At 44.8% G+C, this 17204-nt stretch overlaps 1 protein-coding gene across 1 annotated transcript; it reads left to right on the forward strand.

Moving 5' to 3' along the window:
* Positions 1–7088: 7088 nt before the first annotated feature.
* Psmd6 (proteasome 26S subunit, non-ATPase 6) lies at positions 7089–17204 on the forward strand. Its single transcript, XM_076869636.1, has 8 exons — positions 7089–7308; positions 7878–8083; positions 10805–10950; positions 11380–11599; positions 11697–11805; positions 15046–15214; positions 16806–16883; positions 17003–17204. The coding sequence occupies exons 1-8, from the start codon at positions 7164–7166 to the stop codon at positions 17097–17099; spliced, it is 1170 nt and encodes a 389-aa protein (XP_076725751.1). The 5' UTR covers positions 7089–7163; the 3' UTR covers positions 17100–17204.

Raw genomic sequence — 17204 nt, forward strand, 5'->3', positions numbered from 1 at the left:
CAGACTGGTAGATCAATGTGACCAAAATACTTTTTTTTTTTTTTTTTGTAGCAGGGATGGAACCCAGGGGCACTCCACCACTGAGCCCCATCCCCAGCCCTATTTTGCATTTTACTTAGAGACAGGGCCTCACTTGAGTGGCTTAGGGCCTGGCTAAGTTGCTGAGGCTGGCTTTGAACTTGTGATTCTCCTGTTTTATCCTCCCAAGCCACTGAGAGTACAGGCATGTGACACCGTGTCCAGGCCCCTTTACGATTTTAATGGTGAAATGGCAGCCTTTGATGTCTGGAACTGCCCCACACATCCGCTCATAAAGATTTCCTCTCTTATTTTTCCACAGTTGTACACTACTCCACTCCACACTAGGTACATACTTTATCCAACCACTTTCCTATGTCTGAGCCTTTAGGTTACTTCCAACATTTTGCAATTCCAAACGGTGCTGCAAGGAATAACCTGGTGCGTGTTCACTTTTGTGGGATCTGAAGGTTTGTGTTCAAGTTGCCAGAAGTGCGATTGCTGGGCCAATGATGAGCCAATTGCTCAGGAATTTTCGTTCAATTGTACCAAATTGTTATTCCCAGGAGCAGAGACTCACTCTGAGATTGTGCCTTATATTTTTGGTGAGGAGAATAAAATCGGGATTCTAACGAACCGGAAGCCCAGAATATTAGCTGCAGGGTCATGCCTCACGATTACTCCAGAATATAGGGAGGTTCCATTATGTATGACCCCAATGCACCAATTAAAAAATGTGGAAGCAAAAGAATCTAGGGTGATGTTGAGCGAGGAGAGCATGAACTGGGTGGTTGGGAGGGATGGTGGGTGACGTCTGGCACGGGATCTAAGGCTGACTCAGTCCCTCTGCCACATAGGTTGACGGGTAGTCAGGCCTGTGAGATATATAAATTTGTTCTAATTAGTTATACATGACAGGAGAGTGCATCTTGACCTATCATACATAGATGGAGAATAACTTCTCATTCTTACAGTTGTACGTGATGTAGAATACATGCACATAGGGTCATAATGTCTGATTCAGTCTACTGTCCTTCCTACCCCCTATACCTCCCCTCCTTCACTCCCCTCTGCCTGGTCCAAAGTACCTCTATTCTCCCCCTGCCGTTATTGTGAATCAGCATCCACCCATCAGAGAAAACATCCGGCCTTTGGTTTTTTTGGGGATTGGCTTATTTCACTCAGCAGGATAGTCTCCAGTTCCATCCATTTACTGGCAAATGCCATCATTTCATTCTCCTTTATGGCTTAGTAATATTCCATTGTGTATATAGACCACATTTTCTTTATCCATTCATCTGTTGAAGGGCACCTAGGTTGGCTCCGCAGTTTAGCTATTGTGAATTGTGCTGCTATAAACATTGATGTGGCTGTGTCATTACAGTGTGCTGATTTTAAGTCCATTGGGTGTAAACCAAGGAGTGGGATAGCTGGGTCCAATGGTGGTTCCATTCCCAGTTTTCTGAGGAATCTCCAAACTGCTTCCCATAGTGGTTGCACCAATTTGCAGTCCCACCAGCAATGTCTGAGTGTGCCTTACCTTTTCTTCACATCCTCGCCAACACTTATCGCTGCCTGCTTTCTGGATGATTTGTGTGCCGGCTGTTTTGGTGACTCCCACCTGGCTCCTTTACTTGGTAACGGGTGGCCCCTCCTGCCTGTGGTCACAGCCTGCCATTGGCTTCCTGGCTTCTGGCCCCTTCCCCGGGCCCCTCCCCACACGGCCTCCTGTCTGTTCAGATCTCCTGCTCTCTGTGCCCACTTTTTGCCCAGGATGCTCATCATGGTCCCTGGTTCAGATTCCCATGAGTCCATGTGTGAGACCCACACCTCCATCTGGGACAGAGTCCCTTGTAGGCCACAGGGAGATGCTCAACTGCCATTCAGATGGCTTCCCTGGGAATCAGGGGTGTCCCTAGGGTGGCCCCTGCAGAGGGGCTGTGGGTGGGGCTCAATGGTAGTATGGTTTTTAAGTATGACTTAGGCCATTTACTGGAAATAGAGTCCCACCCCCTCTCAGTGGTGACACAGGTTCAGGTTTTTTTGGGTTATTTTTGGTACAGGGAATTGAACCCAGGGTCCATCAACCCCTGAGCCCCAGCCCCAGCCCTATTTTGTATTTTATTTAGAGACAGGGTCTCACTGAGTTGCTTAGGGCCTCGCTAAGTTGCTGAGGCTGGCTTTGAACTCACGATCCTCCTGCCTCAGCCTCCCGAGCTGCTGGGATGACAGGCGTGGGCCGTGGTACCCGACAGGATCTTAATTTTTCCGATCACCTTCTCAGGACCATTCTTTCTGCCCATATAGATGCTCGTGTGTGTAAGTTTTTAATCATGAAGAAGAAAACAAGCTATTTAAAAAAAACCCCATATGAACAGAAGGAAAAAACCTGGCCCAAGGTGCGTCCTTTAGAGGCAGCCCTAACCCAAACCTGCTGTGTCCATCTGTCCCAAACGTTACCTCATCAAAGAATCTTTCTTTGCCCTCTCAGTCCCATGGGGCTGGCACGTCCTCCCCTCCTCGCCACCGTCTGAATCATGTTCCCTGCAGCTGTGACGTTTTCTGGTCTGACATCCTGGATTTGGTGACCACTGCTTTGTCCTGCGTCCATGTCACCAAGAGCAGGTCTGGCACATCGTAGGAGATCTCTGCCAGCAGTGGGGTGGTCTGAGGTCAGTGCAGGTGGCTTCTAGTGGCAGAGAAAGCCAACCCATGTTGATTTCATGCACCCCCTGAGCTGGAGGGTCTCCCCAGAGCAGCAGAACTTCCTGACCCCCCCTCACTCCTGACCCCACGAGGTGCCGAGGAGAGGTGCTGGGTGGGTCAGGGGCCTCTGCACTGCTCCTCGTTGGTGCAGTCCAAGCAGATGCTCCCCATCGTGTCCCCAAGCTACGCGGTGTCACCAGTAATTCTTCCAAACTGTGCGTGGTGGCGCACACCTGTCATCCCAGTGGCTCGGGAGGCTGAGGCAGGAGGATTGTGCGTTCAAAGCCAGCCTCAGCAACTTAGTGAGGCTCTAAGCAATTCAGTGAGGCCCTGTCTCTAAATAAAATACAAAAAAGGGGCTGGGGATGGGGCTCAGTGGCCAAGTGCCCCTGAATTCAATCCCTGGTACCAAAAAAAGAAAAAAAACTGCTTCTAGGAAGAAGGCCCTAGGAGCAGAGACAACTGTCGGCACAAACTGTCTTGGGCCCGTGCAGAGAAGCTGTCATCTTTGAAATTCAAAGAAAAAAAAACAAAACAGAAAGTGCATGTAATTAAGAGGGAGCCTCGCCAGAGCAAGCAGATAAAGTTAATTACACACTCAGAGGAGCATTTCTCATTTCTTTCTTTCTTTTTGTTTCTTTTTTTTTTAATGCAGCAGGGACGGCAGTCATTGCAGTCAGCAGCCCATGGGCTGGTACAGAGCTGGCTGCGCTCTGAGTCCTTTCAGAGCCAAGTGATCTAACATAAAGGGAAAGGAGAAAGGCTGGGAGAAAGGAGGGGCCCTGCTTGGGAGTCGCTGTCAATGAAATCAAGTCCCCAGAGGCCCGTCAGGCTCTGTGACTCCAACACCAAGTGATTCAAAAATAGGCCCTACGGGGCTGGCACGGTGGTGCATGCATGTAAACCCAGGGAGGGGCTCAGGAGGCTGAGGCAGGAGGATTGCACGTTCAAGGCCAGCCTCAGCAACTTGGCAAGGCCCTGAGCAACTTAGCTAGACCCTATTTCAAAAATAAATAAATAAATAAAAAGGGCTGGGGATGTGGCTCAGTGGTTAAGCACCCCTGGGTTCAATCCCTGGTACCAAAAAAAAAAAAAAAAAAGAAAGAAAGAAGAAAGAAAATTACCTATTTATTTTCACCCTGTGACCACAAAGACCCCAGACTTCAAGCTTAAAGAGAGGTCTTTGTAAAACGAGTTAATCTAGTCAAATCCAGTTAATGGCTACAAAAAAGAGGTGATTTGCTGTTCAATAATGAGCTGTCGATCCGGGGCCTGGAGCTGCTTTGATCAATCAAGCCACCAAATCACAGCAACAGTTCAGAGTGCGATTGATCTCTCAGCCATTAATGGCAAAGATGCTAAAGAGCAAAGAGAGAGACAGCCCAGCCCGAGCCTGCCTGCCAGGTCACCTGTACCTGGAATAGGTCACAGAAGCCTACCAATGAAGTCCTCTGGCAGTGGCAGCTTTCATTGGATTTTGAATCAACCCGAGGACCTACTGGAAACCAGAACAAACCAGTTACAGATCACTGGAACTTCCTGGTGACTTAGTAGAGATACATAAAACGGAGTTTATGATCACGCAGGGGATTTGGGTCACATATCCCAAGAGAGTGATCGATTTAACTGTATGAACATTGTGAAGTCACATTGCTTTAAAAAACATGAAAGACATAAAGGTAGACAAGGGGAACCTGCAAACCTCGTAGATCACAGTCTGGACGCAGGAGGCTTGCTCAGGACCCGAGGACAGAGGTCCCCCAGAGCGCTGGGACTCATGATCAGGAATGACATCCAGCCAGTACAAACGGGGAAGAGCCTCACCTCCATAAAAGAAAGGCCAAGCTAGGAAGTCCTGGTTGTGAGCAGAGCTTACGGGGGAAAGGATTTTGTGCACCTGGAATCCCAGAGGCTCTGGAGGCTGAGGCAGGAGGATGGCAGGTTCAAAGCCAGCCTCAGCAACACTTAGCCAGGCCCTAAGCAACTCAGTGAGACCCTGTCTCTAAATAAAATTCAAAACAGGGCTGGGGATGAGGCTCAGTGGTCAAGTGCCCCTGGGCTCAATCCCTGGTACCAAAAATAGATAAATAAATAAATAAATAAATAAATAAATAAAATAAGAAAGAAAAAAGAAATTGGTAAAGAGGGAAGAGAGGCCTGATACCCCAAATAGGGCACCTTGTGATCTGAGGAAACAGTAGAATAAAGATCACTGAATCTTCTCCCACCTTCTCCCCTGAATCAGGCCATAAGGAAAATCTGTGTCCTTCTTTCAAAGCAGGTCCTTTCTGGTGCCCTCTCTGTTCTTGAAAGAAAGAAGCATCCTCACTTCTGAACAGTGGCACCAGGAGGAGTCTGAGCTGGGCCTCTTCCTTCGCCGAGTTCTTTGCTGCAGGACCACGGCTCCTCGGTCCCAGGATGCTCTGCACCCGAGTCCTCTCTTCATCCAGCTCAGCACAGAACCACGCGTGCTCCCTGTTTCTTTGGGTCTTCATTTCTGAAGGCTCTCTTGTCCCATTGAACTTACATTAAGTAAATCTGCATGCTTTGGGCTGTTAATCTTTTTTTTTTTTTTTTTTGTACCCGGGATTGAACTCAGGGGCACTCGACCACTGAGCCCCATCCCCAGCCCTATTTTGTATTTTACTTAGAGACAAGGTCTCACTGAGTTGCTGAGGGCCTCGCTGTTGCTGAGGCTGGCTTTGAACTTGCGATCCTCCTGCCTCAGCCTCCTGAGCCGCTGGGAGGACAGGCGTGTGTCTCAGTCATGAAGCTGGCTGTGGGGAAGGGAAGGGTATTACTTCTTCTCCCCCCGCAGGGCTTCTGTTCAGTATTGGGGATGTAAATGGAAAAATACATGATCTAATCCCTACAGAATGTATCCAGATGTGTAATGTACACACTCTTTTATGTAGCAATAAACTTCTAGGGGTTTAGATTAAGAAATAATCACACAAGTATGCAAAGCATAATCCCCACCTCCATCCATGTTTACAAGGGTGGAGAGATGGAAATGACCCAAACTGATATCAACTGAGGACTAATGGGGGACAAGTTGACCCATAATATCACAGACTCCTATAGGTCAGTCTGTAGTTATTGATGCAGCAAGACAGCTTCGGCACATGGTGCGATGAACAGAACAATTCTTAAAGTGCATGTGTGTAACGATCCTGGGGCTGTATCTAGGTGAGTTCTAATGAAGCTGTGCTTCTCTAGATTGTGACTTCCAAAAACAGGGGCTTTGTTCTTTTCACTGCTGTATCCCTGGCTCCTACAACACAGCCTGGTACTTTGCCATCATGTTTGATGGATGAGTAAGTGAAAGATGTTTAGAAAGCTCTTCACCAGTGGCTGAGTGCTGGTGGTTTTTTTTTTTTTTTTTTCTTTGCTGTTCTACTTTCTCTGTCATTTGTTTTGTCTTAAAAATGTCTTTTTTTTTTTTTTTTTTTTTTTGCTTGGCATTGTGGCACACACCTGTAATCCTGGCCTTCGGGAGGCCGAGGCAGGAGAATCATGAGTTCAAAGCCAGCCTCAATGACTTAGTGAGGCCCTAAGCAACTCAGTGAGACCCTGTCTCTAAATAAAATGCAAAATAGGGCTGGGGATGGAGCTCAGGGGTTAAGGGCCTGTGGGTTCAATCGCTGGTACAAAAAAAAAAAAAGGGGGGGAGGGGGAAAGAGAGCCTATTTCATTTTTATAGAAATAGGTACAAGACCTACTGCTTATGAGAATGTGTCATTTCAGTGGCTGTGTAAACTGGTTCAACTCTTTTGGAAAATAATTTGATGGTAAAGATTCAAAAATCACTATTTCTTTGTCTATTATTCCTGAATGGAAATTTATGCAAAATATACCTCTCTGAGTTGCTGAGGCTGGCTTTGAACTCGCGATCCTCCTGCCTCGGCCTCCGGAGCCTCTGGGATGACAGGTCGCACCAATGCGCAGGACTTAGGTAGGGGTTTTTATGTAGCCCAAGCTACAAAGCTATTGCAAGACCTAGTGGATCACATGCCCACACATGGCTAATGTCACAGCCTTAGAAGAATGAAAATGATGAGTAAGGACTTGACAGATTTTGCTGGTTATTTTCATTGTCACTATTTATTATTAAATATTCAAATTTTTCCACACAAAGAGATAAAAGGGGAGGGAGGAAGAGCTTCACGATCTGGAAGTTGGGTTCCACCCACTCCTGGCCTGGCCTTGAGCGAGGAAAAATCACTAGTGACCACCCGGGGGCGTAGGTGCTCAGGCCGGGCGAGGCGTTCCCGGCGGTGTCCGGTAGGTGACGCTGTTGGCGGCGGCGGCAGAGAAGGGATCGGAAGCCGGGCCGGAGGTGGCTGGGAGTTTTGTCCGACTCCTCCCGCTTCCGCTGCCGCAGTCGCAGCGCGTCGGAGCCGGGTTTGTTTCTGTTCGCTGTCCCTCCGGCCGCCGCGATGCCGCTGGAGAACCTGGAGGAGGAGGGTCTGCCCAAGAACCCCGACCTTCGCATCGCGCAGCTGCGCTTCCTGCTCAGCCTGCCGGAGCACCGCGGGGACGCGGCGGTGCGCGAGGAGCTGATGGCCGCGGTCCGCGACAACAGTGAGGCCCCGCGAGCGCCGAGTCAGCGGCCTGGGCCTTTCCCCGACGGGCGCGGACCCGGGCGTCCTGCTACCGGGTCCCCGCCGCTCGGCCTGGCTTTTTCTGGGGGCAGGGCCTTCCTTCCGGAGGCGATGGCTTTGGGGTCCTTTCTCTCCCAGGGCAGCTGGGGGAGAGCCCGGTGCTAGGCCTAGAGCAAAGGCCCAGGGGGCCGGCGGCCTGTCCGTCGGGGCCGAGCCCTCCCTTCCTAGCATGGAGGACGTGCCTGGACGGCCGCGTCTCACGCCTTCTCTTGCTTGGGGACTGGAGTTCCCTCCTTTGCAACCGAAGCCGTCTAGAGCAGAGGGCCACTCTCCCTTTAGACCGAGCAGGGTTTGACCAGTGTCAGAACTGGCCCTCGGGCGGCCCCCCACCTGCAGACGTCTACCTGTGGCCATGTCCTTTGCCACACCCTGTCCCTTCCCTTCCCCGGAGTGCGGAGGAGACTGGTGGATGACAGTTGCGTGAAAAGAGGCGGCAGACACCGACTTTACAAGTGACCTCACCCGTGCGTCCCTCTTTTTGGCTTTCAGACATGGCTCCTTACTACGAAGCCTTGTGCAAATCCCTCGACTGGCAGATGGACATGGACCTGCTCAATAAAATGAAGAAGGCCAATGAGGAGGAGTTGAAACGTTTGGATGAGGAGCTGGAAGATGCAGAGAAGAACCTGGGGGAGAGTGAGATTCGAGATGCCATGATGGCAAAAGCCGAGTACCTCTGTCGGATAGGCGATAAGGTGAGTGGCCGCTATGTCCCCACTCCTGTGTGAGTATGATGTAAAGTTGGGGAATATTCTGTACTAATATCATCTCATTGTAAAAATTAACTTTAAAAATCCAGAGGCAGTCGTGTTCCTGAACTAGTGAGTCAGTGCAAAGATGAATAAGTAATCAATAGTCTTGCAAGACCCTAGCATTGAACTTTGGATAAATGCCAGTGTGTTCTTCCACTCCCGTCTCCCTGTCATTAGAGACAAGTGCACATGGAGATTTGTATTCACTGCTTTTACAAAATTGGGGTCATTCTCAATAGTTCATTTTTCTCACTTGGTTGGGAAGTATTTATTGTGGTACATTATAAAAACACTGCACTGCTCTTCTCCTTCTAAGACACTAAGGCACAGGAAGTGTTGAAGTTCTGGTTTGACCCTTTACTCCTTACATCCACAGAGATGACCTTTTAGTTCTTTTATTGTGCATTATGTGCATGCACTTGTCCTGTAGAAAATAGGTAGCATTTAATTTTTTAAAAAACCTATATGGAATCATAGTGTACTCAGGTAGTCCTGTTTATTCTCTTTTTAATATTTTATAGTTGTAGATGGACACAATGCCTTTATTTTATTTATTTATTTGTTTTATGTTGTGCTGAGGATTGAACCCAGTGCCTCATGCATGCTTGGCCGAGCTATAGCCCATGTCCTGTTTGTTCTTTTCACCTGGTATATCTGAGAGGACTTCCCATGTTAACAGATACCTATCTCCCTCATTCTGGTGAACTGCTGCCTAATGTTCAACTGTAGAATATGCCCATAGTTTGTCTGTTCAGGGGTTCGTGGACCTATATGTTGTTTCAGCTGTTTTTGTTTTAACAAACTGCTGCTGTAGAAAACATGCTTGTATTTGTCTCTTGGTATATTTTTATAAGCTAGTGTTTCTCTGAGGTATTGATCAATCTGTGAAATGAAATTGCTGGGATGGTGAGCGATTTTTTATTTTGCCCTTTGTGGCCAGTTCTGCATAACACTCACCAGAACTGGATTTAAAAAAAAAAAAAATTAGTAGTTGTGTGATAGTGGGTAAGAGGATCCGCTCTGAATGTCCTTAATTTTAAGTAGTAGACTTAAGTATATGGATATAGGATGATGGGTCAATATAAAGAATGAAATGGTGTGCTCTCTTGGATCAGATCATCTGAGTTTTATTTTCAGCTTAATTAATTTTGATTACTGAACCCTTAGTTTCTCATCTGTAAAATAGGGATAATGACAGTTTCTACTTATTGCTGGCTAAAGATAGAGGCAAAGAACTTAGACCAGTACTTGGCACAGAATGTGAAGCTATTACTTAATTGAAAGACTTGGTCATGGTAAAAATTTGGAATAGATAATGAAAGTTTAAAAATAGTAGTTCTGCTTTTAGGTTATGTGTGTGTATATGGTTTTGTTTTAAAGAGTTTTGGTTAGCTGCTGCCTATATCACTTCTGAGTGAGAAACTTTTGATTCAGACCTTTAACTTCAACAAGGACATGCTTGAGTCAAAATCAAGGGGTTATGAATTGGTTATGTTCTAATACTATGTTCCTCTTATGTTTACTAAGTAGCATTCTTCCAAAAAGAACATTCTTTTTTTCCCCTCTTATACACTGTTTTTATTAAGTATAGACATGGAGGGTTTTTATTATTGTGTTGGCCACTGGTTGTAATCTTTATTTTTTATGATTTGTTGATTTGTTAGTGGAGGTTCCTTCAAGACAGCTTCTTTGTCCTTTGAATGACTTCATTGGTGGGCTTTTTTCTGTGGTGCTGGGGATCAAACCCAGGACCCCAGGCAAGCATTGTACTCTTGAGCCACATCCCCAGCTGCCTCTTCCTTATGTTTTGACACAGGAACATTTCACAAGCTCACCTGTTATCTTTCCTCTCCATACCTGGAATGGTCTGTTTCTCCTAGGACCCCGGTTCCTTTTTGTGGGGGGGTGGTGTTTACATGTCAGGAGTTGAGGTGAGGTGCACCCACTGCTGTCTTGACAGCCTCTCTTGTAAGTCCATGGAAATTATGAAGGAATGAATTTCATATAAACCAGCTAGACATGTTTTGAAAAATACCAAGTATAAACAAATTTTTATTCATATTCTTCAAAACAGTGGAAGCATTTTATTCGACAGTGCTTTGAGAAAGGATTGTATATGTACATAGTTGTATGCTAATAATCAGTGGCATAAGATAATATTCCCATTGCCTTTTTAAAACTTTTTTTAGTTGTAGTTGGACACGATGCCTTTATTTTATTTATTTACTTTTATGTGGTGCTGAGGATGGAACCCAGGGCCTCACTCTAGCACTAGCACTTGAGCCACAACCCCAGCCCCCCGCCCCCCCCATTGCTTTCAAAGTGATGAAAATTGCTAATTTATAGTAAAGTTATTTTCAAGTAGTGTATTATAATTTTTAAAGCAAACATTGCATACATGAGACAAGGGATACTACAATTATAAGTTACTAATGTCTTATATTTTCTAGAATGTTAGTACATGCTAGGCATTTCTTATACTTTATACAAGTGGAAAGAAGAGTATAATAAACCCATCTACTCACTGTACAGCTTCAGCAGTGATCAGCGCGTGGCTGTCTTGTTTTTGACCTGTTGCCCCAGCTCTTCTGAAGAACTCCCAGACAGCTGGTACTTTGGCAACTTGTAAACTTTCCTCACCTGTTGTCTTGGTTTTCTGGACAGGAGGGAGCTCTGACTGCCTTTCGTAAGACATACGACAAAACTGTGGCCCTGGGTCACCGCCTGGACATTGTATTCTATCTCCTTCGGATTGGTCTGTTTTATATGGATAATGATCTTATCACCCGAAACACAGAAAAAGCCAAAAGGTACTTTTAAAATTAATGGGATGAAATTTCTTCTAAATTATGATGCTATTAATGAGAAGTTGCTTATTTTGTTTACAACTCTTAAATTTGGTCAAATAACTGTGCTTATTGAATAAAATACTTTCTTCAAAATACGCCCTTTTGTTCAAGGTAGGTTGTGTTCTCTTTGAAAAATTAAAAAAGTGGCCAGATGTGGTGGCTCAAGCCTGTAATCCCAGCAAGGCAGAGGCAGAAGGATCGCAGGTTCAAGGCCATCCTCAGCAACTTAGAGAGGCCCTGTCTCAAAAAAAAAAAAGTGGGGTGGGGTGGTCAGTGACTCAGTGGTAAGAGTTCCCCTGAGTAAAATTCCTAGTAACTACAACAAATTTATTTTTAAAAAGTGGCATTGTCTGTTTTCAGGTTATGACCTCAATTGTTTTTATTTAATAGTTTAATAGAAGAAGGAGGAGACTGGGACAGAAGGAACCGCCTGAAGGTTTACCAGGGTCTCTACTGTGTGGCCATTAGAGATTTTAAACAGGCAGCTGAGCTCTTTCTTGACACCGTCTCGACGTTTACCTCCTATGAGCTCATGGATTACAAGACGTTTGTGACTTACACTGTCTACGTCAGCATGATTGCCTTAGAGAGACCAGACCTCAGGGAGAAGGTGATGACTGACCCTGTACTACTGTAAAGGACCACTCCATGCTTCTCTAAGTACACAAAGTCATTAAAGCATAAGCTTTATTTTTTTTAATACCCAGGTCATTAAAGGAGCAGAGATCCTTGAAGTGTTGCACAGTCTTCCAGCAGTTCGGCAGTACCTCTTTTCTCTTTACGAATGTCGTTACTCCGTTTTCTTCCAATCTTTAGGTAAGGAGAGAGTGGCCATTTTGATGATCTGTCTTTATCCTCTGATCCTGTGTACAAATAACCAAAGATGATTTTTCACATACCTGGAAGATATAGTGTGTAGATAACCGCAGGTTTTTGATCGATATGGCTCATTTTCTGCCAGTTTTGTTGAGAGGAAGGTTAGGTAGCAAGCTGTAGTCCATTTTTAAGACTACATTTGTAGGCCAGGAAGTAACAATGATTTTTATATTTTTAAAGTGTTGTTTAAAAGAATAGAAAAAGAGGTCCATGTATTACAGGTGACACACACCTGTAATCCTATCTATTCAGAGGCTGAGGCAGGGGAATTACAAGTTTGAGACCAGCCTGGGCAACTTAAGGGAGACCATGTCTCAAAATGAAAATGAAAAGGGCGTGTGTGTGTGTGTGTGTGTGTGAGTGTGTCTGTGTCTCTCGGTGGTACTGCCAGAACACGCAGAAGAGTATCTGATGGAGAACTGTGTGGCTTGCAAACCTAAAAATACTTAACCTTCTCTGGCCCTTTGACAAGGAAGTTCACCATGCCCTTAGAGGCTAACGGGGTGGTGGTGGGGGGGGGTAATAAGTTAAGGGTGAAGAAAGGATTATAAGGGTTGACTGATGAGGAAAGAGTTGAGGGAATATGGAGTGTCTTTGGGTTGAGGTCAGCTGAGCCTGGACTTCACTGATAGGTTGTTTTTTTGTTTTTGTTTTTGTTTTTTGCAGTAATTAAGGCTTTGTGCTGATCTGCATGTCATTTTCAGAGGTTGTGGGCTGAGAACCTAATCTGTGGGAAATATCTGTGATTCTTCAAAGCTACACTACAGATGTCCGGCCCACACAAATTTGCTTTCTCCTCCAGTCCCCTTTTCTCCCTGGCCATTTGGTTTCTAATGACTACCGAACTAATGACAGAAGAATTAGCTTGCAAATGATTTTGCTAAAACAGCAAAATTTAGCATTGATGTAGTCTCTTGTTTATGCTGCAGACTTCAGAAAGTGCCTGTCTAAATGTATCACATTCATGAAAAATGGGAAAGGGTGGGGGGACTTCAAATGATTGTTCTGTTTTTGCCCCGGGGTTTGGCCAGATTTATGGAGCACTTTGTCTGTGTTCGAGGGGCCCATCTCATGTAACACAGGCACAGGGCCATCTTGCATGAGTTACTGCCCCCTTGGCCTTACCCCTTCTTCATATGTACACATGGTTGTAATGCAGAGTTGCTCTTTTTTGTGCTTGGGGGTCTCTAGAGCCTTTCCTGAGTCAGAACAAACTCATTACTTCTCTCATTCCTGGAATTACAAATTAAAAGATACAATTCCCATATCATAAAATTGACCATTTTAAGGTGTCCTATGCAGACAGGGTAGTGCAGCCATTGACAGATTCCCATTAGGAAGCCTGAACTCATTAGCAGTCAGTTCTCCCCCGTAGCCACCTCTGTCTACTTTGTGTTTATAAATGTCTATTCTGGACATTTCACGTAAGTGGAATCAGGATAAGTGTCTTGTGCCCGAAGACTTTGACTTAGCTTAATACACTCACAGTTCATCCATGTTGTAGCATGGATTCCTTCATTTTCTTTTATGGTCAAGTGATAGTCTGTTGTATAAATATGCCACATTTTATCCATTCATTAGTCAGCAGACGTCTACACTGTTTCCACTTTTTGGCTACTATAAATAATGCTAGTGAGCACTTGTGTACAAGTTTTTTGTGGCTGTTTTTCTTTCTTAGGTATATACCTGGGAGTCTGGAATTGCCAGGTCATATGGTGATCTAATTTTTAAAGGGAGTACCAAATTATTTTCCAAAGGAGTTGTACCACTTGACATTCCCACCAGAACTTGTGGGTACTGTGGGAATTCAGTACCTGTGTCTCTCTTTGATCATGGACATCCTAGTGGGTGTGAGATGGGACCTCACCGTGATTTTACTTTGCAGTTCTCTGAAGACTGGTTATGCTGAGCATGTTTTCATTTGCTCATTTCCACGTACATAAGTAGTTAGAGCCTAGCACACCGTTTCATCATGGTTTCTTAGATTGTAGAATTTTTGGGAGCAGACCTCCTATTTTTTTCCCTTCCTGTCCCCGACACCAGCATGGTGCTGGCACACTTACCTAGGGCTTGATGTAAGTGCTGCATTAGTGAGAACAGTGATTGAAGGGGGTTTCATGCTGGTGTGATGAGATTGGTGGCTTGGGAGCTGTGGAGATGTTTAAGGCATTAACCCCTCCCACCTCCCCATCCTTGCCAGTTGTCCACCTTGTTCAAGGCTCAAGCGTCCGTCTTTTCTCTGGGTCACTTCCATATCTGTAGCAGATGCTTGTATTCTGAAGTTTGTCCTTTCTGTTCCTGGGTCGAGCTGTACTTATCCTGCCCTGGGATCTTCCCTTATTTGCATTGCTCTGTTCTTTGCTGTCTGTAGCCAGCTTAGCAGAGCCATCTTCCTGTCCACCCCATTCGTGGAGGGCTTCATCCCACTGTCTTTTGAGACTATTGCGTTCCTCTATTTCTACACTTGCAAACTTTGCTTTCCTGCCATATCATCTGTAAATATTCAAAAAAATAAGTTGTATTTGTATGGACTGCTCGTTAACATCATGTGTATGGTTTACTGCTTTTTTTTTTTAAGTTGTCAATGGACCTTAATTTACTTATTTATATATGGTGCTGGGGATCGAACCTAGGGCCTCACACCTGCCAGGCAAGTGCTCTACCACTGAGCCACAGCTCCAGCCCCTCCTTTTTTGGTTTTTAAAGCTGAGTTTTAAGAGCTCTTTCAAGTTCTTATAAATCACTTTTCATTAAACCTTTATAGGGCGTTAAGACCATTTACATTTCTGACAGTAGGGGTTCATCAATCTTTCCCTTTACTGCTTCTGCTTTGTTACTTTTAAAATGTCCAATTTATACTGCTTTCTGGTCTTTTTTTATGTCACAAATTTTTCTTAAGGGTATAATAAGTTCCCTATAGTTACTTTGTCAGTCTGTGGACACATTCCTTTAGAAACTGGGTTCTTTTTAATAGGTGATGTCAGATAGCCAAGTGCCACATGACTGATGTGCCTGGAGCTGGCCTCAACTTGGTCACAGCTGCTGTTGAGGTGGTGTGGAAGGGCAGAGAGAAATTCTCTACCTGACTAAATCTCTCTCTTGGACTCAAGAATTGTTTTAGATTTTAATCCCTTAAGATGGAAGGTGGAATTAGATAATTTATCATCTTATTCATTGCAGCGGTTGTGGAACAGGAAATGAAAAAGGATTGGCTTTTTGCTCCTCATTATCGATACTATGTAAGAGAAATGAGAATTCACGCCTACAGCCAGCTGCTGGAATCCTACAGGTCCTTAACCCTGGGCTACATGGCAGAAGCATTTGGTGTCGGAGTGGAATTCATTGATCAGTAAGTTTAGCACTGTGTTAGTTTTACAATTGCCTTCTAATGTGAGTTTCTACATTGCCTATGGGTATTATGTTTTGAGGGAAAAAAATACACATCAAGAGTTTGATTCTAAATATCAAAACACATCTGTCATCTCTTCCTTCCTTAGTCCTCCCTTCTTGTTGATACACAGGAAGAGCGAGGTGCAGAGAAGTGGTCACTAAAGTTGCCATGATCCTTTGTTCCTCTGACAGCCACGCACAGCTAATGTTTTACCTTAGGTTTCTGTATTTACATTTGGTCCTAATTCTGGCCAAACTAGTGGTTGAACTTAGGACTTTTAGTATTTGAATAAGACAGTGATTCAAATAGACCTCGGTGTGTGCTTGGTATTGATAGAGATGAGAAAGTGTTCTAGTGCCCTCGGGACTATATCTACATGTGGCAGGCCTGAGAGGGGAGGGTTTGCTTTGAGATATGATTGACAGTTAGCCCCTTGGAGTTCTAGATGCAGAGAAGGGGACAAGCTTGGATATCCTAGGAACAGAAAAAGCCAGGGGGACTCAGCACCGTTGGGGAATGGTGGTCGAGTGTGGCACTGAGGTCAGTGAGTTAGGCAGCGGGTGTTTGTGTGTGGGGTCGTCCTTGTTTTCCAGCTGGGAGGCTGCGGCAGGACTTCCTTGCTCTGAGTGTATGTGATGGCCATGTGCTATCATGGCTTCCGATACAGGTCCTTAAGTCATATATAGTTTTCAGTGGTTCACGATGACAAAATGAGGGTGTGTTTCATTTAAATAAGACCATTTTCTTTGTAATCTATCATTTTATTTGCTGTTATTTTTTAACCATGTCAGAGCAAGTTTCAGACACTAATAGATCAGTATTTGTTTTGAGATGCAGTGCACAGCTAGACCTAATCCAAAGCCCTGTTGTCTTTCCCTCATTTTCTTCCTTTGAAAGAAAGAAAAGCAGTGATAGTAATCTTGTTTTTAAATGCTGGTGTCCTTGGTTTTGTTGCATATTGAATTCCGAATTTGGTAATCATGGCCCAGAAAACTGTTTACTGGGCTGGACCCCATAAATGGGTTTTCTGAGTTGGGGGAAGGAGGTGGCTGCTTCTTCCAGCTCTGCAGCTGAGCAGCTGTGTGGCCTTGGACAGTGCCTTAAACTTCACTAGTGGTGGCAGTGGGAGGCTCAGGCGGAGGAGGAGACGCACGGAAGCCACAGTTTTGATGTCCAGTGAATTCAAGGCAGCTGGTCCATTTCCTCCGGGAAGGGACTATCTCAGTACAGGCTGTTGCAGATCATGGGCTTTGTCTGAAACAGTGTAATAGTTGAATCATTTCTTCTCCAGGTCCTTTAAAGACTTGGTATGAATGGCTTCACTGTTGGACACCTGTGTCCCATTACTGTAAACTTCTAGAGTTGTCTGTGTAGATGATAAATCCAACAGTACACCAGGGACATCTCAAAAGTACAGCATATGCAATAATAGCTCAGGCTAGAAGGAAGACTAAGGGTTACTTGAAAGAACACTGAATATGAGTTTCAAAGCATTCTGCAAGTACATTTCTTTCTAAGGCTAATGCTGGTTTTCCTTTCTTTCAATTAGGGAACTGTCCAGATTTATTGCCGCTGGGAGACTACACTGCAAAATTGATAAAGTGAATGAAATAGTGGAGACCAACAGGTACTGTTTTGTGCATAGAATAAGGGGTATTTGCAAGTGGCTTAGAAATGTAGGTCAGTGATTGTCATGGAGAAATGTGGCTGGTAAATAATTCACTTTCTTCCTGTATTTATTTATAGACCTGATAGCAAGAACTGGCAGTACCAAGAAACTATCAAGAAAGGAGATCTGCTACTAAACAGAGTTCAGAAACTTTCCAGAGTAATTAATATGTAAAGTCATTTGAACAAAGGATTTTCTTCTGAGTAATTGGAATTTTTATAGCTTATTTCACTATGTGCCCAGTTCACCTTATAAAATAAATACTACATTGTTGTTTCA

This window comes from Callospermophilus lateralis, chromosome 1 (genome assembly GCF_048772815.1).
Source record: "Callospermophilus lateralis isolate mCalLat2 chromosome 1, mCalLat2.hap1, whole genome shotgun sequence".
Taxonomy (NCBI): domain Eukaryota; kingdom Metazoa; phylum Chordata; class Mammalia; order Rodentia; family Sciuridae; genus Callospermophilus; species Callospermophilus lateralis.